Source organism: Calonectris borealis, chromosome 1 (assembly GCF_964195595.1).
Source record: "Calonectris borealis chromosome 1, bCalBor7.hap1.2, whole genome shotgun sequence".
NCBI classification, from domain to species: Eukaryota; Metazoa; Chordata; class Aves; order Procellariiformes; family Procellariidae; genus Calonectris; species Calonectris borealis.
Window position 1 is genome coordinate 151,732,722 of NC_134312.1, and position 27,701 is coordinate 151,760,422.

Below are 27,701 nucleotides of genomic sequence, written 5' to 3' on the forward strand. Positions count from 1 at the left end.
TGCAGCCTGCCTCTCCAATGCAATTAATTGAAATGCATCCACGTGATCTCTTCCTTTCAATTCCAGTGGGAGCTGGTTGGTTTCCCAGTGCAGGCAAAAGAGCTGTTTTCTTCCCCTAGAGTGAAACGCCTGGTATCTGATGCTCTATTTACCGAGGCTGGTTAGGGGAGGGCAAAGGCGAAGGGGCACAGCTGGGCAGCAGGGTGACTGAGGCGGGGAGGGGAGCGAGCGTGGTGCCGAAATTTGCAGGGCTGGCAGGGAGCAGCAAACATGGAGGCGAGGCGACTCAGGTGGCATCCCAACCGGTGGGCCCCGCTGGGCCTCCGGGCCCAGATTCCTCCCGTCCCGCCGCTCCTTTTCTCTCGGAGCAGTGCTTCCCCGCCCTCTCCGAAAACGAAAAATCGGGAGCTTGCCAAGGCGCTTTGGAGGGGCGCGGCAGCGGGAGCGGGGTCCTGCTCCCGGCGGCAGCCGTACGAGCTCCAGGTGACCCCGCAACTTCACCTTGTTTGGAGCGACGAACGTGGGTTCGTGCTAATGGCCACCGCCTGGGCGCCCAAGCGGGCAGCCGGCACAGGGGAAGCGATTCGCTCCTCTTTGCACCTCCTGGTGTAAACACTCAGGCCAAGGAGTAGGGAAAAGGAGTGGGACAGACGGACAGATGGACATCCCTTGTCCAGCTGTGTACCCAGCAGCGCTTTCAGAGCCAGAGCCCCCCAGCCCGGCTGGCAGACAGGCTGCAAGTCCAGCTGAGGTGGGACTGTGCCGCTAATGAACGCTTTGCTCACGAGCTTGAGAGCCCTGAAGTCCTTCCCTTTTGCTCGAGTTAAACTATTCTGGTTTTTTTCCCTTTCATTTTAACTAAGCAGCCTTTCTGCTAGAGCGTACGTCCAGGCTCCAGGTGGTCCAAGGTGAGGATGCAAGCCCACAGCGGGATTTGGTCCCCTGCGCCGCACCCTCTCCCGCTCCTGGACCCTTGATAAGTGGCGTTGTCTCCGTCCCAGCTCCACGCTGCCAGCCGAGCCCCGCACCACCTCCCTGTCTTACAGGAGTGCTTGAGGACAAATAGTTTAAGGACCAGGAGATGCCCAAACACCAGAGTCAGGTCTGTACACCTGAGGGAAGCAGCCAGCGGAGGACTGATATGTAAAGAGGTTAGTCATCTGGGGAATGGGTCCCTGCCTTGACACCTCCCTCTTCCTGCCTAAAATAAGCAAAATCAGGTAAAACTGCAAGAGAAATACAATTCTGGGGTTACAGTGTGTTTAATATTCCACTGGTGGAATTGGGGGGGGGGGAAAAAAAGCATTGATGCTAAATTAATTCATTATAATTTATTATGCAGTACTAAGCAGCAGGATGATTGAACTTGATCTATAATGAAAGTACTTTTGTTTCCCCTTAATGATTGCTTTTGTTACAGCCAGCAGAATGGAGTAGTACCTTAGGTTATCCTGCAGATATGACTGCCCTGCTTTGCTGTAAGGTGTCCCCATTTTTTGGGCGGGGAGAAGAATCGAATGATGGTGCCAGCTTGGAAAGTTATTGCATAGCTACTGTCACATAAAACAGAATTAATTGCAAGAACTTTAAGATATGTGCAATATGTGTACTGACTCTCTACAAACTCTGGCACTCTTTGCAATTGCCAGTAGCAATTATGCCAAAACTTTATGCTTGTAAGGTCAAACACAAGACTTTAATGGTGAATGATTACAGATAAGTTTTTTTGGTTTTATCTTCCGAAGGGTATCCTTTTGCTTCTTACCAGCTTAAACATGCAGCACACACTCCTGCCTCTCTGTTGCTGCACGTGATGCTGCACCTTCCTGCTGCGTTACTGTCAAAGCACTGATAGGGAAAATAAGTCCCTGGATAAGCCAGTGGATGAGAGGAGGAGGGTGCTGAGGAAGGATGGGAGGGTGGGCAGGGCCCAGCAATCCGCCTAGGTGATGGAAGAGGAGCTGGATGAGATGCTGGGATGATTTCTGCAGATGCATGACCCCAGTGCTGTTGACCTGAAGAGTTCTTGAGGGTTACTGCACTGACGTGCGAGACAGACATGTGGACTAGAAAGGGCTGTCCCGAGAATAAAAGTACTTCAAACTATTATGGCCTTCAGAAAGCAACGTTGCATGTATTTCCAGTTGGTTAGGAAGTCCCTCTGCTTGGAGAAGATGAATTCTTACACAAGTCTTTGCACTCTTCGTTTTCTCTGTCTCCCAAAATAGTGTGGGAGAAGGGCAGGAGAGGAAAGCGGCAGGGTGGGTGAGGTGGGAGGGTGAACGGTGAGCACAGAAGTCGTCAGTGCTACACATATGTGGTAATAATTTCTGTTGTTTCTGCAGTATGCAAATATGCCAACCAGTACATAATAAAAAACTTCAAGGCAGTTTCATGTTGAAACATAGATTTATTTAAACCGGGGACCCAGCAGATAATGTGAATGAAGTTTAATAATCAAAACGGTTATTTGTAGGTGGGCTATTTGAATCAGAGAGCCTGCATTCTCTTTCTGAGTCTTTAAAGTACTTTGCAGTCTTGTGAGAGATTGTATTGAGAACAGTTGTAATTTTAAAGGGTGACTCACTGTATTTTCCCCTCCAAACAATTAAGCTGTTTCACTGAGCTCATCTTCACTGGTCCGATATGTAATAACTTGTTTCTCCCTCTGCTGCTGCCTAAATTTATGCCTCCAGTGGTGTTACTAAATGTGAACCTTTTTATTGATTTTTTTTTTTTTAATGCTACAGTCGATCAGTAACCCAGAAGTTCGTAGCTGCATGGAGGATTGCCACAAATAAAGTAATTCTGTGCAGCTTCTTAATCTGGGCATTGAGCAAACCACTCTCGAAAGCAATCCAGTCTTCGCAGCAAGTAGGTTTTTCTGAGTTTTCGCTAAGGTTGGGGCAGGTGTTTATGCCCCGACTCTCTCTTCTGCTCCGTGGTCCTGACCGGGCGGGCGAGTCCAGACAGGCGTTATCTCGGCTGACCCTTCAGCCAGAGAACCGTGAGGTGGCTGTGAGATTCAAAGAGAAAGCGAATGTCCCCTGATGCCGTGTGTGCACTGGCTTTCTTCACAAGCCGAGCTGCCGCCATCCTCTTGCAAAGGCTGGGGAGCGGGGCAAGCCCCTGCAGTGCCCTGGTGAGACACTGGCAAGCAATCCGAAGTTATTTGGTATTGCTGGGAGGAGAGGGGAAAGGAATAATTTATATCCCTGACTCCTGATGGGTGAGACAGTGGGGAACAAAAAGGGTCCTATTGGAAGTGGAAGCATTTCTTGAATTGGAGGCGCGAGTGCCGGCTCGCAGCAGGGCTTGGAGGGAGGCAGGGGCTCGGGGGGAGGCAGGGGCTCGGGGGGAGGCAGGGGCTCGGGGGGAGGCAGGAGCTCGGAGGGAGGCAGGGGCTCGGGGGGAGGCAGGGCGGCCAGTGGCAGCCAGCTGGCCCCGGGTCTGCGTCAGCGCGCCTGGGAGGGAGATCCCTGATCCGCTGCCAGCGAGTTTGGGAGGAAAGCGGCTACCGATGGTGTTAGTCAGAGTGCGACTGCTGAGTGCTGTTCAAAGGGCTGGCGCGCTGTAGGAATGACGGGTTGGGCGTTATCTCATTTCCCCTTTCACGTAACCCCAGGGACGGGGGAGACTATTAATGAAGCCCTGGCGGTGAACGGAGCCAGAACCAGGCTGAAAAGTGTGAATAATTTCTCACAGGAAATTTATCTTTTGGGCCTTTTGTACCATTCCACAGGCATAAGCTTCCAGTTTGCATTTTGTTTATTTTCCCCTGGCTGTCACTGTTCCTGTTGAATCCTTAAAGATAATAATCTGCAGTAATAATGGTGAGGAAGAATGCTTTTCTCAGCATTAATGTCAAACACAGTGTGATACAATTTCTGTAATATTTTGGCGTAATACTATGCGCACGGTGCCAGCAGTAGTACTGAATGGTTCAGAGACTGCTGTAATGCTCATTAGAGATGCTTTTTCAGAGCTCATGTAAGAGGCCCCAGAAGGCATGCAGAAGAGTGAACACAGCATTTACGGTTGAAAAAGGTGGCAAAAATAGGCTGCTGGAGAATTAAAGCCCAGTCAGCCTAACTTTGATCCCTGAATGCAGCTAACAGTCAATATATAAACACTGAGTAGTACAGCATTAAAAAAGCAATGTGGATTTCTAAGAACAGATCATTTCAAAGCAGCCAATTTTCCAACTGGGACAGATGAGCATGCCTCGTAAACAGAAGGGAGAGAATAAACAAAGTGCATTGGCTGATGCTCACACAAAATTTCATAAGTAAACAAGAGAAAGGTAATTTCATAAGCAAAATTTCATAAGCAAACAAAAGAAAGAGGCTCTAGAATGAGAGCCACTGTGGTTAACTTTGTTGGAACACAAGCCTTGTGGCTTCTCTTCCTTTGTGTATCCACCCCTCCTCTCTTGCCGCTGGTTTGGTGCTGTCCTAGAGCATTCACAGAAGCGCTGCTGCTACCTCCTCCCATTCCTTCATCATCCCTTTGCAAGACGTATTAGTTTGGATTCAGCACTAGGTTTCACTGCTGTTGGCCTTGTTCAAGAGAAGCACGTAGCAGTTTGGAAATAATAGTCTAGGTGAAATTGCAAGAAGGGAGGTGCGCAGCTGCTTGAAAAGAAGCATTTGGGCAGGAATTCTTCTTCTGACACAGAGCCACCAACAGGACCCCCCCTGCCAGGACCTTCCTGCCAGCCCCTTGCAGGAGTTCCTCCTTTCCCACTTGCATTCAATAACTGGATCAGTGACCTGGACGCTGGAGCTGAAAGTTGGCTTATGAAGTTTGTGAGTGTCCTTGACTTGGAGGAGCCTTGCGGGGCACAGGAGATGAACTCAAAATGGTCTTGGCAGGCTGAAGAGAGGGTCCACGATGAAGATGTTGAAATTTCCCAAAGTGCTAAGAGTTGTACTGATGAAGGAGAATTCAAATGGCCACGGGATGGGCCATTTGTAGGATGTATTGAAAAGACTTAGCATGTCTTATGATGTGCTTGCGCAGAAAAACAGATCTTGTTTTGGAAACGTTATATGTAAAATACAAAGGAGGGTCGACCTAGATTTTTTTGAAGAGACTGTGTATTCATTACTGAAAAAGTCTGAGAGCCGTTGTCCTACCAGAGGAGGATAACAGAGAGGTCTTGTTAAAGCCAAACTACTTGAAGAAGATTGGAAAGAGCGCAGCGGCCGCTGCCTGGTGCGTGCTGCGTTACTGAAATCTAGGAGCAGGGTTGCGTCCATGGATGGCAAATCTATTTTGGTTATGAGTTAATGCATCTGTAGTCTCTGTAAGTGAAATAGGAGGATGTCGTGGTTTAACCCCAGCCGGCAACTGAGCACCACACAGCCACTCGCTCACTCCCCTCCGGTGGAATGGGGGAGAGAATCAGAAGGGTAAAAGTGAGAAAATTCGTGGGTTGAGATAAAGACACTTTAATAGGTAAAGCAAAAGCCATGCACGCAAGCAAAGCAGAACAAGGAATTCATTCACTGCTTCCCATCGGCAGGCAGGTGTTCAGCCATCTCCAGGAAAGCAGGGCTCCATCACGCGTAACGGTTACTTGGGAAGACAAACGCCATCACTCCAAATGTCTTCCCCTTCCTTCTTCCCCCAGCTTTTCTTGCATGATGTCATATGGTCTGGGATGTCCCTTTGGTCAGTTGGGGTCAGCTGTCCCAGCTGTGTCCCCTCCCAACTTCTTGTGCATCCCCAGCCCACTCGCTGGTGGGGTGGGGTGAGAAGCAGAAAAGGCCTTGGCTCTGTGTAAGCACTGCTCAGCAGTAACGAAAACATCCCTGTGTTACCAACAGTTTCCAGCACAAATCCAAAACACAGCCCCATACTAGCTGCTATGAAGAAAATTAACTCTGTCCCACCCCAAACCAGCATAGAGGAATACGATAGCCCTACCCAGGAGTTAGGCTCACTTTTTTCTCCGAAACAGCATTTCCTCCTTCTGTGTGCCCTTCTGCCAGAAAGGAGATGGGTACAGCGGGGTAGGTATGTGAAGTCAGAGGTCCTGAAATGGGACCCGTGCCCTGACATATCCTTGATGAGCGTGTGCCAGTTTGGGATGAGAAGTGCCCACGGCTGTGCTGTCTGCATGCGACAGGGTATGCGCATCTCCCGCATGTCAGGATGCAGGCTGCAAGGAACCATCCAGCCATGCTGTAGCCCTGCTCTTTGTCTTCCCCCGTCACGGCAACTGCAGAGGAGGAGGCTGGGGAGAACGGCAGGGATGATGTCTTCCCTTTGTGGCCCTGAGGATCCTGGGGTTAGGATCTGGTCAGTGCGGCTTTGGACTCTGCAGACGAAATTATAACAGTAACCAGGACCATGGGCAGATTCAAAGTAGATGAACATTAGTGTCTTTGGGATTCTAAAAGTAACTGGGGAGTAGTGTTTATTGGTTTGGGGGGAGATTCCATTGTTTAACTGCTAAACAAGAGAAATGCCACTTTCACTTCTTCCAGCAGTATGTTATTCCTAAGCATGTTAGAGGAGAGGAAGCCTTTGACAGCTCCCAACATCAAATACTTCCTCTGATCAGCTGCCACGACTCCAGTCCCACAGCGCAGTAGGTGTGCCGTCCGCTTGTGCCTGGCACTCGAGTCCCTGCGGTCTGCTCCTGCTCCCCTCAGCCTGCAGATGCCACGGGGCCCCGGAGAGGACACTCGGCGAGGAGCGCGGGTCTAGCCATGGAGCTGGTGTTTCCCATCACTTCTTGGCGAGGAGCCTTCAGCCAAGCAGTGCAGCTCATCCCAGAGCATCGCTCCAGGCCTGTCTTAAGTGTAGCAATAGCACTTTTTCAAAAGTTGTGTTTAAATATTGCAGCGAGTTCAAGAGAAGAGAAATTACTGACTGTCCTCTTGTCATGTGAGAGCAGGAGATTTTTTTTTATTGGTGCCATTTCATATGATCATAGAAGGGTTTGGGTTGGAAGGAACCTTCAAAGGTCATCTAGTCCAACTCCCCTGCAATGAGCAGAGACATCTTCAACTAGATCAGGTTGCTCGGAGCCCCATCCAACCTGACCTTGAATGTTTCCATGTTTCCATGGAAATGTTTCCATGGAAATGTTTCCATGTATGTTTCCATTCAAGGAATGCCCAGGGATGGGGCACCTCTCTGGGCAACCTGTTCCAGTGTTTCACCACCCTCATCGCGAAAAATTTCTTCCTTATTTGAACAGCTGCGATTTTGACTTCTTGCCTGAACCCGAGTCAGGCTGGTTCGGAGGTCCAGCTGTGATTTAAGTGAATTTGCTGTTAGCCTTTGGTGACCTGGGGCTAGCTGCTTTCAACGGCAGCCTTGACGACGCTGAAAGGAAGGACTGCAAGGGGAAACCCCAGGGGCTTTCCTTTTTTCCCCCTTTCCTTCTTTTGAACAGGCTGCGCCTTTACCGCTGGTGGGGATGTAGGGGAGAGCGGCGGGCCGTGCCCGGCCGGGCAGGGGGCGGAGGGGGCAGGCGGCAGCAGCAGCAGCAGCCGCACAAGCAAATTTCGGGCGGGGGGTGGTGAAGAGGCGCTTGCTCGGGGAGGATGGCGGCTCTCCGGCTCCCCTGCCGGTGAGACCGCGGCGGGGCCGGGGCAGGGCGAGGCCGCTCCCCCCCGCGTGGGTCCCGGGCACGGCCCGTGGGCCGGCGGGCGGCTGCAGGCGGGGGCTCCTGCTGCAGGCCGGTGCTCTCAGGGCGGGGATCGCTCGGAGCGCGGCCGCTGCAAAAGCTGTTGGGAGCGTTTGGTGTGGAGAAGGAAAGTGAGGGGAGTGAGAAGTGGTGGTTCGGCTCTGGGGCCGGCCTCTCTGCACCACAGCGTGAGTCGAGGGTATTAATTAATTTGGTATTTGCAGGGGGAAGCACGCCATTCCCATGCAGATGACTTCTGAAATGTATGAAGCCATCTTCTAATTACCAGTCCTTTACTGATTCCGGTTAATTGGGAGAGATGATTGCAAACCTTGAGAAGGCTGGGATCACAAGGTCCTAAAAAGACGATAAAGACAGTTTTCACAAAGTTTCCCTCCATTCAAGTGCACCCATGGCTGTGCCCGTGGCCTGCTGCCCCCCAGCTCCCCTCCCTCCTCCCCAGCCTGCAGGAGGGGATGCATGTGCCAGTCTTGTGCCGGTTGTCCCAGTGAAGGACACCAACGCTGAGAGAACATCTCACGTTTGCTGAAATGGAGAGATGCTTCTTGCATCTTGCTCCCTTGTGCTGGATGTGGCGCTCACCGGTCCTTTGCTCTGCACCAGCTGCATTCACTAACCCACCCCCCAAAAACCAGTCTTCTGCTGGTTTGGCAGGCTGCATCGGCTGGGAGAGGGCTCTCGTGAGAGCAAGAGGTGGTCTAAAGGAGGGTGCTGCTCCTTGCAGCTGGGGTGGAGGTAAGGGGAGGAAGGAGTATGCTGGTGGGGGAAGGAAGAGCAGTGGAAGGAGAGAAAAGGAACTAGACTTTGCCCTTTCGGTGGCAGTGAGCTTCTAGATCAGCTCAGTCATCTCCTGTGTACACCCTCAGCAAACTGGAACAGCTGAGGCATGAGTACGTGTTTCCTTCTGCTTATTTTGCTCCGGGAATGGTGATCTCACAGCGTGGTGGGGCAGACAGCTGCAGGGTGTGACTGTCTGGCTTCTCCGCCAGCTCCTGGCAATGTGGGCACCTCAAAGATCTCCTTGTGGAGCATTACCCAAGCTGCCTGAAGCAGGGAGAAGGGGACAGACCTGACCAGGAGCTATAGAGCGTTGAGCATCCTGGAGCAGCCTTGGGGATCTGTCTCCACGCGTGTGTGCTGTTCTGCTTCATGCTGGCCTGCTAGAGGAGCAAAGAAAGATACTATGGGAAATGTGGGTCTGAAGCAATGGCTTCCCCCTGTAGTCAACCTTTGCTTTACACCACCAGTCTAATTTCATGCCTAGCTCAGGTCCAGCCCCTCTCCTCAACCTTGGGAGCTTCATCATCACCGCAGTGCCATGGCTACTGCTCCATCTTCTGCTGGTGCTGGAAGCCCTGGCACCAGGACCAAGCTGATGGGCTTGGCTGGGCCGTGTGACTTTGTCTAGAGCTGTTCAAGTGGCTCGGCGCTGCGTTCCCCTAACACCCAGTCCAGGCGACCACAGAGATCTGGCAGTGCTTATGAGCGTGGTCTGTGTGGGGCTGGCCTTGTCCTGCTCTCCTCGGCCGTAATTTTGTTCACAAGTTTTATTTTAGCACAGCTCTTTTGGAAAAAGGGTTGGTGATACAATAGGGCCAACTACTGCAAAGTGAACATAACTGAAAAACATAGTTTAGCCAGGCCAAACTGGTTAATAAATGACTCAAATGTGCTTTAAAAGTGCTAATTGAAGAGTTAATGCTTGTTTTCCTAGTTCCCTTTTAGCAGATGCTTATTGGCTTTCTCCTTGAAGCCTTGCAGCTTTTATAGTCATCATGAATCGACAAACTGTCCTTGCCTTCTTATAAAAGAGGAACTGCCGGCATATGAGCAATACATGAAATAACATGCATCGCAATACCAAGCGAGGCCTCTCATTCTGTAATTTTCTTCTTCCTCGAGAACAAACTGCTCTTACCTTGACATTTGCCACATTATTTTGAGAGACAAAGCTGCAGTGCATTCTTTCTCCTAGGTTAGTAACTGTCCAGTGATAAGTTTAATAGAACTTTGCTGCTGTTTTTGTACTTGAAGGGCCTTCACAGGAAGAGATAAGAAGCTCAAATGAGGAAGCACTATTTGGCGGTATGGGAAACAGCAGCTTGGAAAGATAACTTACATTGTTAATTTGTCCACAGAAAAGGGTTAGCGATAATGTTAAGTGGCCTGAAGACAGAAACAGAAGGAGCAAGAAGCAGGATATAGAGAGACATGGTGGAGAAGGGAAAGCAAAAAGAGGCTCTGTTGGTTCGGCATAGCATCATTTGGTGCATATGGTGAAAGCAGGTAAGGAAGATTAACGAGATGCACGTGCATTGTCTGCCAAAAATCTTGGAAGAAGGCAAGGTATTCACCAGATGCGGTGAATATTGCAGATAAATACACTACAGTGCACCAAGTACAGTTTTTAATATCTGAATAGAGAAGATTTCTGCATTGCCTTTAGGGCCACTGTCAAATGCCAGCACAAATGCCATGTCTGAAAGCAGCACATGAGTTTCTCCGTTAAATGCGGCTGTAGATCTGGGGCTGGCCCTACTCAGTTTTACAGCTTGGAAGCATGGAGGGCGAGTAGTCAAGTTTTCACATGATGCATTTGCTTTTAAGTTATTAATAAATACCCTTCTGAGTGACCAAGAAAAAAAATATCCATTTTCTTGAATTCCTTTATAAACTCTACAAGCATACTTTGCAATCCCTATTGTCAATGAATGGTAAAATAGTGTTAGGAGGGTTAGGTATTTGTGATTAGAAAATACTAAACCTTTAAAAATTGTTTGGCTCACTCTGTCCAAGCCACTACCTACACAGAAGAAAGCTACCTTTAAATGGATTGCATGATATATGAAAACTGCATTTTCCTATCTTTTTCTCGGTAACTAGTAGCAGGCCAAAAGACACGTTATTAAGAGCGTGCAGTGGAAAATACTGGTGGGTAGGTTTGCACTTGTAGGTGGCCTGGAGCCATACTGCTGTGTGAGCAGAGCTGGGAACACGTTCTGCCTGGAGGCATGTCCTGTGTGTCCCCCGCGGAGGTCAGGTTGTGGCTTCGTTTCTCTGTCCCCATCACTGGCGGAGAGCAAGTTTTAGGGTCCACTTGATACAGCTCTGATTGTGTAGCAAGAGGTGGGCGAACATTACCGATCTTGCGGATATTGCTGCAAAGGATTGCCTGGGGCCTTTGAAGAGGCGTGCAAGGGGTTCAGATTGCTTTAGGAAAACTGAGTTAGAGCCTCTATCCCCACAAGAGGGACACAGCTCAACTCTTGTTCGGTCATGCGGGTTGATCATCCTGACCTGCTCTAGGAGGTGGTGGTTATTTTCTGTTCCCAGTTAGTCCTTGCCCTGTGCTGAGGTTGTCAGAGATGGCAGTGGTCTTCCAGGAGATGGAGGGTGCAACTGGCTGCCTTTGTCTCAGAAAAGAAGAAAATCAGAGGGTATTCCTCCCTTCTCAGCAGGTGGCAGGGTGGGGAGAGAGGATCTTCCCCCTCCCCTTGTCATTGACAGAGGTGCTTGCGGTGAGGTAGCGTGGCCCTGCGCGGCTGTTCACTGCTCGCCAGTGACTCCAGGGGCTGCTCTTGCCAGGTAGGGACCTGGAACCCTGTCACGCTCATTGAGATGTCTGGAGTTACGCACACAGAGCTGTTGCCTGTTCCTTCTCTCTTTGTCCCCAGAATAACAGTGTAAAAAACCACAACTTAAGATATACCTCCTGAGGGGCTGAAGTTGTCACAATCATCTTCAGTCCCTGGAGTATCAGGAAATTTGTAAGATCAAAACACCTCAATGATCCCAGGAAGTGGATCTACAGCTGCTGGCTCCTCCCTCTGCAGGTTTTTGTACTTCTGTCATTTAAAAAGTACCAATGGTATAACTAAAGCTGTACCCTTTCCTGTGGGGTGGAGAATTTGCTTCCTTCGCTCTCCTTGGTGGTTTTGGGATGGAGAATTGGCGTGACACAATTTGTGGAGCCGAACTGTGAACTTGGATGGATTTGTCCTCTTCTTTACAGCGTCAAATTTTTAGGGGGTGAAAGAAGGAAGTGGTTTGCTAAGTCACTTTTTTTTTTTTTTTTTTAAATTTTATCACAACTACCAGTAATAACCACAGGGAAAACATGCAAACAGTGACTATTCAATGTAAAGCTATATATGGGAAAGGCTGCTCATTGCGAACCTGCTGCCAGCGAGGCTGCACCCTACCAGTAAGTGTGGGCTTGGGCTGAGGGTCTGGCTGTCGCGTCTGCCTGGGTGCACGTTACTCTGCTTTCCAAGCCAACAGCCTGGCAGCGAACTGTACAGCATGGGAATGGTGATAAACGGGGTTAGGAAGAGGATAGATAATAGTTTAGCTTGCTGGGTTTTATTACTACTAAAAGCAAGCGCACTGGCAACAAGGCTTTGAGCAAAGTCCTTCGTCGTTCTTGAAATGTGTAGAGGTGTCCTGGTATTCCCAGTAGTTTTTTACCCGTTGCTCATCTGGAGTGTTTTTAGGGACACTATTTTGTCCCCACCCAGAACAGAGGATTCATGGTCAGTTTGAAGATACTTTGCTGCTGACGGGTGTTTTTGAGCAATGGGATAATGGGCAGTGGCTGAGGAAGAGGACACAGTGATGGAGTAATTGAACCCGAAAATGTAATTTCAATGGAAGGAATAGTTTTGTCCCACCTGTTACAGAAATTGTATCGCTTCTGGTATGATTTGAGGGAATCTTTATGTTCAGAAATCAGTCACTTTTCCAGCAAAGCAAACCTTTTACAGTAGGGTAGCTGTGCTTTTTTGGTTTAAGGCTTTTGCTCTAATTTAAGAATCTTAAGCGTGTTTTTCATGTGCTTTAAAATATTATGAAAAACCCATATAAGATTGTATTTTTATTTTTTGTGCTGAATCCAAAAGTAATTTTTGCAGCATTAAGGGGAGGGGAATGGTGTTTCTGTTTTACATTATTCTGAATTTTCAGGATAAATTAGTTTCGGGTTTTTTGCACTGTGAATTTCTTTCTCAGTATGGATTTTTCTGCATGGATATGGATTACAAGTTTTAATAACTTTGAAACCAAAATGCATATACTTAAAAATTAAGATTTTTTTGAGTGGCTGAAAATTGCACCTTGCCTGTGTTTCTTAAGTGTTTATGTTATTTTTCTAGACACATGAGCTACTTTGTATATCCTGCTTTAGAAAGTACTTTAGTTCTTACACTAGAAACCATCATACTACTAGTCTCTGACCTTTTAAAGGTGATAATCTCCAGGGAACCACTGGTTTCTTACCTTTCTTGGAAATGCTGGTCAGAGTGTAGGACCACTTTTCAGTATATCTGGTCTCCTGTGCTCTCTCAAGTGTTTTCTCTGTGCCCCAATGCCTCCCCCCCTTTCCTTTGTAATGTGTTTCCCCTGCCTTGTTTTTTGGGCAGTAGGGACTGTGTGAGGTGGCTGCATGGTATGTTCATAGACATACAGCCAAGATCATTGCTTCTTCTGGGCTGCTAAATTGACCATCCCTCACCATTCAGGTCATCGTTGTTCTTACAACCAGCAGCATTCAAAGGCTCCGGTACCCTCTCGGGAGCTGAGGGGTGGGTTGTCCTTCTAAAACCTCAGCACTTGCAGCCATAAAGTAGCGTCACCTACTGCTTTGGTGGTCATATTTGGTTGTGTGCCATGAGATGGTGGTGCCTTCAAGCATGTGCACGTTGTCAGGGTCACCGGCACCTCTTCCATCCTTCTCAAGGGGAGCGTGCTGCCTTCTCTCCTTGGCAGTTTAATTTCCTTTCGGTGTAAAGAACACAAAACCTTGATGAGAGGCTTTTCTTTCTCTACTTGTAATGTAGCATTAGTCATTTGAAAATTGTTTGTGAGATGGAAAACAAAGGGGCCAGGAGAATAATTGCTGGGCAGTCACAGAGGAAGCAGTTTATATGCTGCTGTGGGTTTGTTCGCGTTTATTTAACCTTGATGAGTGGTGTTTTGGAGAAAAATGTTTGGAGAATAATACTCCCATTCCTTCAACGAAAGGGCAAAGTCAGTCTGGGGCCTGTTTTGAGATCTCCCACTAGCTCTCCAACAAAACCAGGTCTCAGCGGTTGCCCATCTGGAATGTCTGAGTCGCCCTTTCTGCAGCCCTGGAAGGGCTCGCTGGCTTTCGGGTCACAAACCTGGCCGTCAGAGCAGGTAATTCCCCAGGGTATGCAGGGCAGCAACTCTGCAGGCGGTTTCCTTCATTTGCCACCCATTTTCAGGTTCTGCTTTTGTCTTTGTTTTTTTCTTGGAGGCTTCCTCAGTCTTTCGTAGCTTCTGCTGGGGAACTTCTAATCACCCAGTAAGCCAGCTGGCACCAGGGGCTTTTTACCCCCATTTCCAAAGATGTTTTATCCCATAGAGTAGAGTAGAGTAAACATTCTGGATATATCTACAGCAGTAGGGTGCAAGTAGAAGTCAACTTGTTTAAAGATAAGACTTTTCAGTCTTCTTTTTCAGACTTAGGATCTTCATGCATCATAAACAAAGTGCTTAAATGTAAAAAGTGTATTTCTGATTGGGTTTGAAAATCTCTTTTGGGAAGAGGCTGTCAATTCCAAGACAGTAAAACTTATTCTGGAGGGAAGGTCCCGTATCTAGAAATGCAGATCAGGAATTGCCTGTGTTTTTCCACAAGTTCTAGGCTATGAAGATTAATCTAAACTCTGAATTTGCTGGCTTTAAACGCTCCCTTCCCCCATGTTTTTGGTGTGTTTTTTTTTTCTTTTCTCTTTTTTAAGATGTTTATCCCATGGAGTTCAGGGTCCATATGAGTAATTGTACCCATCTTAAAGCTTCAAGTGCTTGCCAACTCTTTTTTTAAACAGGCTTATGTACAAATAGCAGGATAAAACTGATTCATGCTTTGTCACATGGTTTCTTCTTTGCACACCTACTCATGCATTGATCATCTACTGATTAACAGCATAATTTTCTAGCTATAATGCTAGAAATTTCTAGCTATAATGCTAACCTGCATCTTCAGCCACTTGTCTGTCACTCTGCTTTGCTCTCAGCTTGGCCCCACTCTGAATTAATAAAGCATATGTGGGTTAATCCATACCTCCCTCTGGCTGTAGAGAGAAATACTGGCACTGAGAAATAAGGCAGCATTTTCCCAGTAGAGGGAGGTATTGTAAAGCTCAGCCAAAGTAGGATTCCACTTGCTGGAGAAAAATGTACCTTTTGAAAGGTTTTTTTTCTGAATTTTAGGAATTCACAGGGCAGCGTGTGCAGAGAGCTCGGAGGAGGCAGCCAAAAGACTTTGCTCCACATCTGGGTAGACAGAATATTTTCCCATGCTTGCTTTTTTTTTTTTTTTTATTATTGGAATAGAATAGTTGGAACAAGAGCAGGGACCTCTGCCTTGCCTCACCAAAACCTCATGGGCCACCTGTGGTGGAGGTGGAGATGCCTTTGGTGCCACCAGGGCGAGGAGGGACCCCTATGCTCACCGCAGCAGCCCTCCTGCCTTCCCTCTGCCCTCTCAAATCCCAGAGGACTTTGGTGGGTTGAGTGCGTCGCTGCTCTGAAGGGTGTTGAGCACACCATCATGTAGTTTTTTTACTTTACATTGTATGGCAGGGATGTGCATCCACAGAAGAGGTTTAAAAAAACCCAGCAACTACCGTTAAATTGCAGCAAACGTGCTTGGTCAGCTGGAGCATGGACATAAATCCATAGCGCTGCTTTGCAGTGTCCATGAAGATAGTTCAAGTGCCTCAGTACTTAGCCTAATCCGCAGATTAAATATGCATGCTTCAGGATTGATTGATCGCTAAGTGGAACAGGGCAAGAAACATCAAAACAGATGTTAGAGTCACATTAGACAAGGAAGGAAACATGTAATTAGTTAATTATTTAACTCCTTGAATCAACAGTTTAGGCTCCCATGAAGCTTTGAAATTTTTTTTTCAAGGTTTGCGTCCTCAGATTTGTGGCTTGATTCCTCTCTGCTCATTTCCTTTCATCACTGCCTGCCCTAGCAGGGACCCAAGGTGTGGTACGCTATTCATTGACACCAAACCCATCTGTGGGGACTTGCCTCAGCAGCCTAATTCAGAGAGGCGTAAAGCTTCATTTGCAGTTGGCACATCAGTTGGGCGCTTCGGGGGTTCTTGCAAAACTGCTGGAAGGGTTATTGCCACTTTCCTTCACTTGCTCCAGCGAGCCCCGTGCATTCCCACTGACGCACAAGCCTTTTCCTTGGCTTTAAAGAGTGTTTTTCTTCCAGACCTTGTGAAAAATAGTAGAAAAGGAGGTTGTAGTGAGGTGGGTGTTGGTCTCTTCTCCCAAGTAACTGGCGATAGGACAAGAGGAATCAGCCTCAAGTTGCACCAAGGAAGGTTTAGATTGGACATTAGGAAAAATTTCTTTACTGAAAGAGTGGTCAGGCCTTGGAACAGGCTGCCCAGGGAAGTGGTTGAGTCACCATCCCTGGAGGTATTTAAAAGACGTGTAGATGTGGCGCTTAGGGACATGGTTTAGTGGGCATGGTGGTGTTGGGTTGACGGTTTGACTCGATGATCTTAGAGGTCTTTTCCAACCTTAATGATTCTGTGATTCTATGAAAACCAATGCTCTTGGACACGTTCCTCTGGAGACTCATCCCAGTGATGAGCTGAGCTGGGCGAGCAATGGGGGATGGAGAAACATGCTACCCCACTGCAGCCACCTTTTGACTGTGTGCATGCTACGAGCATTCCAATACTGTTCTTATAACGCTCTTCTGATTATTTTTTTGACCTTTTATGCTGCCCTGAAAACAGCTTTTTCTCTTGCTTTGAAAATCTTCAACTAAATTGAATTGAAATTTGGTGGTTTCTTCAAAGTTAAAAAAAAAAACAAAACGAGAACATGCCACTGGAGTGGAAAAAAGATCAATCACGTCAATAAAGGCTTCTCTGTGTGGAATGAGAGAGCTAAAACTTTGTTTTTTCTGGTTTCTATAGTTAACGTGCATTCTCTGTAAATACAGACTCATGAAGAAATGTACTGAATTTGAAGTATTTGGCATTTTTTGTTATTCCTAAGTTCAGTGACATGGTTTCCAGCATCATGGATTACTGTTCACATCCCTTTGAACGCAGTGAAAAGTAACCAGATGTAACGTGTCTGTCTTAAAAGATTATTAAATTGCAAAATTCTGCTGAATACCTACAGTCACCAGAACAACAGTACTTTCACAGAAATTTAAGGCAGAGCACTTCAGGCCTGGTATACCAAGGTAAATGCTTTGTAGGACTGCAATGAAACCTCAAGCGTGAGCCTTGTCCTACATAACAAAAAGTTATTTGTTGCTTGGGATGAATGAAGGACTGCGTAGTTTCTGTCTAGGTTCCACCTTTTGCTGCTTAGACATAGGTGAATATTTTCCTCTAATAAAATACTGATAATACCATGCTTATCCATCAGATTGCAGTAGCAATGTTAGCTTTCTCTGGGGGCGGGAGGAAGGTCAGCTGCATGAGTGAAGAGGCACACACTGGAAAATGAAGAGTGAACCTTCAAAGCACAGGACATAAAAGAAGGCTGCGTGTTACCGGTAATAAGAAAAGCCATGGTAACTTGGCCGGTCCTTAAAAATTCTGACGGAATGTGAAAGGTCCAAATGGCCCCATCTCACGCGAGAAGAATGTAATCTCTCAAAAAAGGAATTATAAACAGCAGATAGGGGCTGGCAGGTAACAGGGGGTGTGGGGAGCCGGAGGCACTCGCTGGGGAAGTTCTTCTTCCTGCAGAGCGAGGTCCATCCGAGTTGCTTTCTGGCAACCTTTAAGCGAGTTAGTGGAGAAATATCCTTTGCATTCTCCAACATCTCTCCCCAAAACACCCTTACAACACGTGTTTGATACTCAGAACTTAAGGTTTGGCTGTTCGAGTAATTTCAGATTTGAAACCTCTTCTCTCATGAGGATCGGTGGACGATCCCATAGGGCAGAAAAGAAGTCCGGTTTGATTTCTTCTTGTAGAAAGCTTTTAGCTTGTCCTCAAGTCCTCCAAGAAGGTCTTTTCTAAATCAGCTTAGACCCCTGTTGGAGTTTGCTGAAGAAGCCGGTGAAATAATGATGCTGTGGAGCTGACTCCCAGGTCTATTTTAAAAAACTAACCATCTTGCCCTCCTTTGTATTGAGGTGGGTTTGGTCTCTGTAACAAACAACTCATTTTTGTGTCTGGACTTCTTGTATTCCGTCAATTTACATGCTCTGTCTGGTGGCATTGATTTTAAATTTTAATAATACCGGTTTGGTGCAGCTCTGGTTTCCAAGTACATTTTAGTAAAAGCCATGGTCCCATAGGCTGTCCAAGCACAGGGGCCGTTCATACAGATAAACATGAATTTTAATGCTATGTACTTCACACTAACGCAACTTGCAGCAAAGTGGTTGAAGAGGTGTCCTTTAGTTTTTGATAGGCTTGTGTCATGATTAATACAAAAGTATTCAGTATACACTGAAGAGACTGCTACTGTAGTGAATAAAAATTTATGAACAAATTTGTAGGTAATATTCAATTTCATTAGTTTACGAAGAGCTTTTTCACAGAAAAAATCTACTCTGTCTACACTTTTTAGATTATTATTATCTAAAATTGATTGTTTGGACAAAAATAAATCATTGGTACACTGATATTTAAAGCTCAGTAAAAACTGTGGTAATGTATAAAAGCTGCTGTGCCATGAGCATCTGTCATCTGCCGTCCTTAACCTCCACTCGTAACAGCATTAACTTTTCATTGAATCGCTGATTGACTGGCTGTAGAGAATTGGCATTTAATTATGTTTAAGCTTATCCTACTGCGTATTGAGAAACAATTTTAAATACTTTGTTTGAAACTGGAATGCAGCGTGTTTAGGCAAATATCGTGACTGTTCTTTCTTTTATTTTCTGAGGACAGGAGCTCAGATGTATAGCTCTTGTTGACGTTTCAGTGTGTGCAACCTTCTAACATCATATAAATCACTTTGAATTTCTCCAGCCATTATCTAGTTGGCATGTTATGTGATTCCTTTTCCAAAATAATTTCTGTTATTTTTCCATTGTGTGATGTTTTATATTATATGTTGATGACATTCCAGACTGAAGCACATTGACAGTATTATATAAAATTACTGTGCTTGTGTTCAGTCTGGTAATCCTGTCAAAATTGGTGTCATGTGATGTACCCAGTATTACATATGTTACGCTTTTCTCCATTACAAGAATTCAGAAATGTATTCTGCTACAAAATAAACACTTTAATAATGAACTATGAAATTCATACTACATAGAACTTGTTTCCTATCCTAGTCAAAACAGTCCTTGCCAATTGTTAGGTTTCTTGGCTTTTATTAAATGCAAGTTCATTTAAAAAACACCGCACCCCAACTCTCAACATAGAAGTAAAAACTCTGAATTAAGTTTTTGTTTATATGTGCCACGGATAACGTCAAAGAAGTTTTAAAATTTTTTAAAAGGTGGGTTTTTTTGAAACCTCCTTTCAAGTTGAAGAGTTTTATTACTGAGATGAGACACAGAGCTTGCAAACCACTGCTAGTCACCTTCCTGTCTTACAGAAAACCTTAAGCACTTTCATTCCTGTTTTCCAATTACACAGGACATTCCATCACTGCAAAATGTGACAAATAGTTACGGTGGTTATGTTTTGATAGCTGAGAGTAGGAAGAAAAAAACATCGCGGTTTTCTTCTGCTTCTCAAGATGTGTGGAAAAGAGCAATTTCTGACAAGCCCAGCGCTATTGTGTTTCCAAAAGAGTATTTTAATGCTGGTTACTGCTGGCTTGCTGCAGACTTAGCTGCATTCATCTCCCTGTCAGAGTTTGCTCGCAGGCTTGAGTAACTCTGAATTTTTGTAGCGCTGATGACCTTCTTTTTGTCATGAACTATAGCGGGAAAGAGCTAAGAGCTCATCGCAGCCCTGGGGACTTCTGGCTCGTTGCGGCAGGCGCTGGGAGAGCCGCACGCGTTGCCCAGCACGGGGCAGGGTCGCTCCCGTCGGGGCGGCGGGCGTTTGAAGAAAGCCGGAGGGAAGCCGGTGAGCTCGTGGCAGACATCCCTTAGGTGCGATCAAGTGATAAAGGAAATGTGGTGCCCTTCGGGAGGGTGTGTACCTATGAGAAACAGGAAGCCGAGCAGCGGCCGCCTGCCTGCCCTGCCTGCAGAGGTTGGTAGCTCGGGCGGGCGCAGGTGTGCCGACACGCCGCCCAGCCTCTTCTCTCCAGGCATCTTGGCAGCAAGGCACGCTCCTCGGCAGCAACATCTGGAAGAGGCAGGGGAGGGGGAGAAACCCAACCCAAAGCCAAAAACATCCCCCCCCCTTAAAAAAACCAACCCTCTAGGTAGAGAAATATGACGGCCTTGCAGCTGAAAGAGTTGTCACATTCAGGTCTGTACAGGAGGAGACGGGATCGCCCTGATAGTGTGGGACTGCCCGGGTCACACGAAGAGAAGCTGAGGTGAGTGCGCATTGACGGGTACAGCCGGCGCGCCGAGCCCTTCTCGGCAGCCTGCTTGCTTTGGTGGTTTCAGCAGACAAAAATGCAAACACGGCTCTGGAAAGTCATTGCAAAACACATGCATCGAGAAGCAGTCCCGAAGCACTACGGAAAAAAACCTGAAGGAGGGATAACAGGAGCCATACGGTGACTTTGTGGGGTTTGGCGGTGGTGTGACTCCCTTCCCCGGCTCTGGGAAGGGCAAGTGTTAGCCGCTGCTGGCTTCCGGATCCCTTCTGGCAGCCGACACTTGCAAGTAAAAAACTTTCCACAGCCCGACAACTTTGCTCGGTCTGGTTTGAAGTCAGGTCGGTCACCCGGGCGCTGTGGGTTGTGCTGCTTCTCGGGGGTCTTGGCGCAGCCCCTCCGCCGGGCTGGTTTTGTTGCAGAGGGGCTGGAGGCGGCTTCTGGGCTCTGGCTTTCTTCATGGGGGGTTCTTTGTTGTGGAAAGGGCTTTAGACAAAAGAATGCAGCAGGACCGCTTAGCCTGACCTTATCCAGGAAGGGTGACCAAAAATCGGAAAGCCATTTAATGTCCAGGGTTATCTTCCTGATGCTGCGTGCCTTTTGAAAGAGTAACAGTGAATTTTCAAAAAGCCTCTGTTTGGAGCAGGGAGATTAAAAAATTGTTTGTAACCTGAGTAAGCGCAGACACCAAAAAAAGAAGTGAAAATGCAAAGTTTTTTTTCTAAGTGTGCTCGGCGTGAAAGCAATCTGTTCCCGCTTCAAGCTCCTCAGAAAAGGATCCTTGTGTAAACGCTAACAAAAGCCTCAGTGGAGAGGAAGTACTTCCTATCTCCTAATGCCTGTTCTCTGGTTGTATTTTTAGATTATTTTTCATTGGTGGTGGTTGTGCATCAGATTGGAGTGCTGTGTAGTTAAAAGGGAGTTTTGTTACTGTGCTTTCATTACCTGAGTTAGCAATTTCAGAAGGATGGGTTATTCAGATGTGGGGGATTTACCCTTCTGTTATAACTAAGCACCTTAATTAAAAATTATTGTGGCAAAATGTATGATTGTAACCTACTGCCATGAGATATCAGAAATATCGATCAGTTCTAGAAATGTGTTAACTTGCGGGTCTGACATGTGTGCTTGGTATCTATTTATAGTATTAATTCTGAATTTATTTCCTAGATGAATTTCTAATAGCATTAGCAGTATATATTATATTCATATGACTATAGATGGAAGAATAATCAGACTTAGTAGAGTAAGAGATGTACAGAGATTCTTGACTTTTTTATGTTTAGTTTCTTTTATACAAAACTAGCAATGAGGAAGAATAGATCTTAGGGAAGAGAAAGCTGCTTTTTAAAGCATATACATAAAAATGAGTGCTAGCTCTACAGATGTGTTGCTGTTTCTCTTATTTATATGCACATCCAAGATTGAATGAAACCCTTTTTGGGCTGGGAAGGGAGAAGGGGTTGTCTGTACCAGTATAAGTCCAGGTGTTTTGATCCTTTCCTGAGCCTCTTTGGGTTAAAGATGAGAAATATGTGAAACGGGGATTGGTCTTGAGAAATAAAACCCAAGTGGAGGAAATAGCATATCTGGGGAATTATTCAGGGCAGGGTATTGGAGGTACAAGAAGGTGAATAGACATGGCCAGATGATGCTCTTAGAGCAGGGGGACAACCCGTACCTAAAGACAGAGCTGCTCTCGTATTTGCTAATAGCTTAAGCTGGTTCGTGTTCAAACTAAACCTTGCTCCTTCCTAACCCATTTTGTGATATTTCTGTGTGTTGCCAGGCAGCCTTATTTGTCATTTTTACTGCATTCTCCATGACAAAAGGCTATGGCACTGTAAATACAAAATAATGACATAACAACAGGGCAAAGAGCAATCGGGAACAAAGAGAAAAAGTTCTTTAGTTTTCTAAAACTGGAAACCTCTAGCTTTTTTCATGTGCTCTCTCCGGCGACACTTAGATGCCTGTCCTTAGCACATACTCTCAGAGTATCTAGAGTCCACAAGAAAGACAAGAGGTTTCTTTCATGTCTACTAAATATAGCTTGCCATCCTCCATGGCTTTGCAATGCCCTCCTGTAGTTTCTTTCTCCAGTTCTTTGTTCCAGCGTCTTTGTATTTCGTTTTACATACATATTAATCCACATGTGTTAAATAATATCAGCCCTCGAGGAACAGTTCACTGAAAGCTGCTTTCTCGGTTCAGGTACTGTATTTTTCTAATCCTGGGCCAAAATGTGCTCGAGATGCCGATGTCCTCAGGGTATCCTGTGAGAATTTCTATATTTGAAGAAAAAAAAAAAAAAAAAAAAAGAATATCGCCCTTTGTTAAAGTCATACGTGATATCTGCCAGTTTTTGTTTCACAGCCTTTTACACCTTTCCCCAGTATGAGATTTCTCTCTCCCACCCTTTCTGAGGTCTGCGTCTCCTTTGGTAGCGGTTTCCTGGGATCCAGGCTGGGGTGTTCCTCTGGTAAGGCACAAAACAGCAGTAAGCAGTAAAACCCAGCAGACAGCCGTTCACACCCCTTCGCCTTGGCTGCAGGGTGTCTTGGACTGCCTCCGCGCTGCTGCTGCAAGCACCGCTGTAGTTGCGGCTCCTGGGTCCGGCCGTCGCGGCAGGAGCCGGACGCTGCTCGGTAGGATGGGGTCTTCAGTGCCCGCAAACTGTGGTGGAGATCTAGCCAAGCGTTGGCAGTGTCAGCGCTGCAAAGCAGCTCGGGGGGGCTTGGTGCCGAAATTCTGCCTTTGCTCTTTCCTGGGAACGCCAGTGTCATTGGTACCTAAAACACCTGAGATGATTATTAACAATTAGGGCACTGTGAAGCAGTATACTGGAACTCCTAAACGTGTACAGAGCATATGTTTATCATATAATTAATAATTAATAATTAATAATCACATACATTTTATTTTCCAGAAACCAAAATTTCTTGAAACAATTCTCTTTATAGTATAAAAATAATTTCCTATGTTGACATAACGTCATGATAGGTCCTGTGCCATGGGACTCTGAGCTCCACAACAGGAAGGCGAGCTTTAGCTTCTGCATCTGCGTCCACTGATGTCACTTCAGCCAGAGTTTGACCCCCATCATTGTCTTCCAGATCTGCTATTCACTTTCTGATGACTCAGTCCCTATGCACATTTCCCTCAGTCTTTTGCAGGAAAGACCATAGGAATATAGTTTGGCTCTTTCCATTAAGTTTCATAGCTTGTCAGATTTCTGTTCACAGTGGAAGCTCCTAAGTAAATGTTTAAATTTAACAGAGTCTCTCCAAACACCTCATGCTCTAGCAAATAGATGCCAGGTCGTCTTGAGGGGAACTCATCTCACGCAGCTGCGGCTATCTGCGGGGCCTGATTTGCAAGCAGCAGAGCTTACTTTAGTGTGCACGGTTTTGCTCGTTTTGCCCACCCAGTTGCTGTGATTCCTCACCCTGCTGCAGAAGCGGTTTGACGCCTTGCATTGCAGCCACTGCTCTGCTCCAGTTTACAGCCTGGTGCTCATTGCTAGCTCCAAATCTGCCCCAGCTACCTCGATGTTGCAGGTGGTACGGTGTGGTGGCTGAGCAGCTGAGCTGTCCCCCTGGCAGTGGTGAGGACCTGAGGGGGCTGGGGAGGACTGCCAGAGCCCATCCGGTTGAGGAGAGCGAGGGCATTTCAAGGGAAGCCACCCATGGCCATAAATAAGCTCAACTGAGATCAGGACTGGGATGGGAGTGTAGGATTCATCCCCTTGTTTTAGAAACCTGTCCTAGGATGGAGTGAGTTGCCCTCCCAAGGGAGCCTCTCTCGTCCCTTCCACCCCACTTCCTCCTGGCATAATCCATGCCCAGGTCATCCCATCAGCTGCGGAGAGGTGAAAGGAGTCCCAGCCCTTGTCCTGACAGCACAGCACGTTGATGGGGATGGGAAAGCTTCTCCTTCTACCTTTCCTGCTCCATGTATCACTTAATAAACCTCATAACCTCTCTGGGAGCCTTTTAATCTGCTGCTATAGATGTTAGTGGTGCTTTACTGACCTTACAGGGAGCTGGAGCCTGCCCACCCCACGTAAAAGGTGGTCTGGATATCTCATCCTTTTCTTGAACTTGCACAGTACAAGAATGTGCTTGGTTTAGACCTCTGCTGGGGTCGGGATGCTGAATGCAGTCCTCTCTTCCCCTGCTTGAGTTAGGCTTACCAATGCATAGACCTTAAGTACAGAGGATGCTCCCCAGGTGCCGCATTCATAGTGCAGGGGGCTGCCTGGCACCTTCATCTCCCCTGTCTGCAACAGATGCAACAGCCACTGAACTAAATGCAACCTGAGAAATCTGCTTTTCAGAACGGAGGGGAAGACTTGTTATTTTCCAGCTGTATTGATTTGGTGGAAAAAAAATGACATCTCTGATAAATCTTGTCTTTAGAAATGGCTTGTAAAAAATTCTGACTGTATGCTGAGCTATTCTTTCTTGCTTTTCTCAGCAAATGGGATGCAAAGGAAATTGTATGCATACATTTATGATTAATCATTAGGAGTCACTTAACAGTAGCAGTGTGTTTGCTATTTTTGCTCTTTCCCCTTCTCATCCCATCGCCTTTGTAAAAATAGAATGAGTCCTCTAAAAAATTTGATACTATTAATTTCCGAAGCTCGATACAAGGTACTGGGAAAAGCAGGGGCAATTCTCTTCTTTTTTGACAATTACACTTAGAGTGAATTTGATCAAAGTGTTGTCCATAGCTCTCTTTAACTTCATATGGGTTCAAATGCGATTACAAATGTAAACAATTTTTGAAGAGGTTTGTCTCAAGCTTTTACCAACAGTAAATTTCAGCATTTGCGACAAATAATCATCGGCAAGCTACAGCCGGTGGCTGTCAGTTACTCAGGTAGTTCACTGCTCTGTTCTCTTGTGCAGAAAGCACCGTAGATGTTTTCCACATCCATAGCTTTAAAGTATCTGCCTTCCCTTTGCTGTCTGCTGCTGAAGCTGATGGGTGCATCTGCATGAGTAGGTGCAGGCAACCTTCTGCTGGGTCCCTTCAGGCTCCTGCCTGCCTCTGCGCACCGACTCCAGGCTGGAAGGCATGTGGATGTGCCCCAAAATTTCATGCACAAAGACTCCCTCGCAGATGAAATGGGAGACATAAGCACATTCTTACATCCCACTGAGCCTTGGGGGGATAGGCTCTGCACTGCAAAGCTCGTAGGTGAGTATAAAAAGAAACAAATGAATAAAATCCCCAAAACATCAGCAATGCGGTAGGGCTGAGTTCCTCCCTTTCTTTATGAGATGCAGCATTTGGGAGTTGTGCGAGGTCACAAATCTCCTCAGCCTGCCATAAAAACCCGTGTGTAGCAGCCAGCCAAGGTGTGCAGCTGTTTCCAGCTGCACGTCCTCCCTGAAGACCTCCTACTCTTCCGAGGAGGGAGGGAAGAAGATGGTGGTGGGGACAGCTGTCTGGGGAACCAGGGACCCTGTTGAGCTTTCAGACACCTTAGGGTACTGAGGGCAGGGGAAGGCAGAAAGAAAAGATCTGTCTGCACCTGGAAGCATTCGTAAATTTGATTTCCGTGGGTAACATTTCTTAATAGCATCACAGATGTCAATATTTATATAGCCACTTTCTGTAAGTAGATGTTTCACTTGCTTACGGTGCCAGTGTCAGCAGGTAAAAGAGTAATTATTCCATACATTGGTAAAAAAGGAGGCTAATTTATTAAACCAGGAAGAGCTTGAAAATAAACGCTAAGCCACAAGAAAATTACGCTTCTTCATTTGTTGTGGTTAGAAACTCTGCTGGAATAGTAGAGAGTTGGGACCTAGAAATACTCATTGAATCAGATGCTTGGGAACTCTTGATTAAAAAACACTTTGGCTCATCTGCTAGCTGCTCTAATTGAAGAGAGGTTTGTCCATGTAAACGTAACACTGAATTATTATTATTAATTATAGTAACTTCCAGCCAGCAAAAATATGCTTCATGGTTATATTTTAATATTGTGACACTTAGAATTTGCATTGAGCCTTAGTTTGAGGTATCCAAATGACTAGAGGCTTTACTTTTCATTTGTGCTGTACTTCTCATTGCTCTAGGGGTTAAAATAACTCATGAGGAACACACCCTTTTTTCTTGCCTTCTCTCTCACCTCTTGCCTTTTGCATTGCATAATAACTCCTAGGCGATTTTGTTTGACTTGCTCACCCTGACTATCACCTCCTGTGACTCCAAATGACCGGAGGTAGCTGCTTGCGTAACAGAAACCCAAGCGATTACTACTGTTCCTCTTACCCTTGCCTCATTGTAAAAATCTATGGTTTCAGTAATTTGTTAAGCTTCAATGATTATAACAATGAGGATTTTCATTGCTTATTTTTACAGGATTAGCTGGCTAAAGATAAGTTGTAGGTTTCATTTTTTTTGCTTTTGCTTTCATGTGTTTTGATAGCACCTCATCAGAGGTGTTCTCCACAGAAAATGTACTGTGATTGCTCATTATTCTTCATTATAATTAAGCTCTCCTTTGAATGCAGTCTGTCACACTGAAGTGAATTTACACACGGAAGTATTCTGCAGAGGAGAGAAAAACTAAATTATGTCAATGTCACCACTTAATAAAAATTACCAACTTGCAGGCGTTGGGGAGAACAAGCTTAAAGACTGTTACGTTTGGGTTCCCTTTCTGTTTATTTTGTTTCCTGTGGTCTCTGAGCTGTTCTAGGAAATGCAAAGCTAACAGACGTGGTGTCCTCGAGAGGACCGTGGGCCTTTTACATGATGCTCTCCAGACGTGGGAACGGCTCCGGCTTGCCAAGTATGTTGCCTCTGACGGTGGCCAAAAGCCGGTGCCTGTGGAGGGAGGTGTAAGGAAAGAGCAGGCCTTTTATGGGATTTCCCTTGGTAGTAATCCCCGCTTGCCGCCAGCTGTGGCTCGGGGACTTCCTACAGAGTGTGTGACGTTCGGTGTTTTTCCCTTCGGTTAACCCCTCCGGTCTCGCCTCGCACCCAGGAATCTCGGGGCATTTCCCAAACATGAGCGATGCTCTGAGTTTTCATGTGTATTATCTGATGCCGTAGTGCACATGGTTGTGTGTTCATTTTTCCTTTGCTTGATTTGTCATAGCGGCTTTAGGCATTGTTCAGTTTTTGTCTTTGTATCTGTCAGCTTTGTAGAAACTTCTGATTTTAGGTAGTTCCTGGTAGCATTCTGAAATGATGGTTTCACATATAATGCTCCATGAGCAATGTTTTTGGATGACACTGCTCAGCTTTGCCAGCAGATTGTAAATCATCCTGTGATGCGTCTTTATATATCAAGATGAAGCTCCAAGATCTTTTGGAGCCTTTTGTCCAACATGAGAAATTTGGTTTATGACTTTTGTGACATATTTCCCTGTAGCTTTTCTGCTTTTTCTATCTCCTCTAATGGCCATGATGGAGCTAGAAGAAAATTAATTAAAAACTATTAGCTATTAGCCTCAAAGGAAGTAACATATTGGCAGACACAGCTAGCAACACCTGGCAGCATTTCTCAGCTGTGCCTTTGCAAATGAA

The 27,701-nt window shown here is 46.3% G+C and overlaps 1 protein-coding gene across 6 annotated transcripts in view; it reads left to right on the forward strand.

Annotated features, from left to right (window-relative positions):
• Window positions 1-27,701, forward strand: part of LIMS1 (LIM zinc finger domain containing 1) — a 76,850-nt gene that overhangs the window by 20,725 nt on the left and 28,424 nt on the right. Inside the window, exon 1 of one of the 6 annotated variants that reach the window (XM_075136418.1) lies at window positions 7,791-7,833. The exons of 2 other annotated variants lie outside the window; for them this stretch is intronic. Coding sequence is in view for 2 of the 4 variants with exons in the window: in XM_075136374.1 (XP_074992475.1) it covers window positions 20,035-20,141 (107 nt within the window). In the remaining 2 variants the exon portion in view is untranslated. Of the gene's footprint in view, window positions 1-7,790; window positions 7,834-9,809; window positions 9,953-11,626; window positions 11,871-20,019; window positions 20,142-27,701 lie in introns of those variants that run through there. 3 more of the 6 variants (XM_075136409.1, XM_075136382.1, XM_075136374.1) reach the window with 3 other exon arrangements.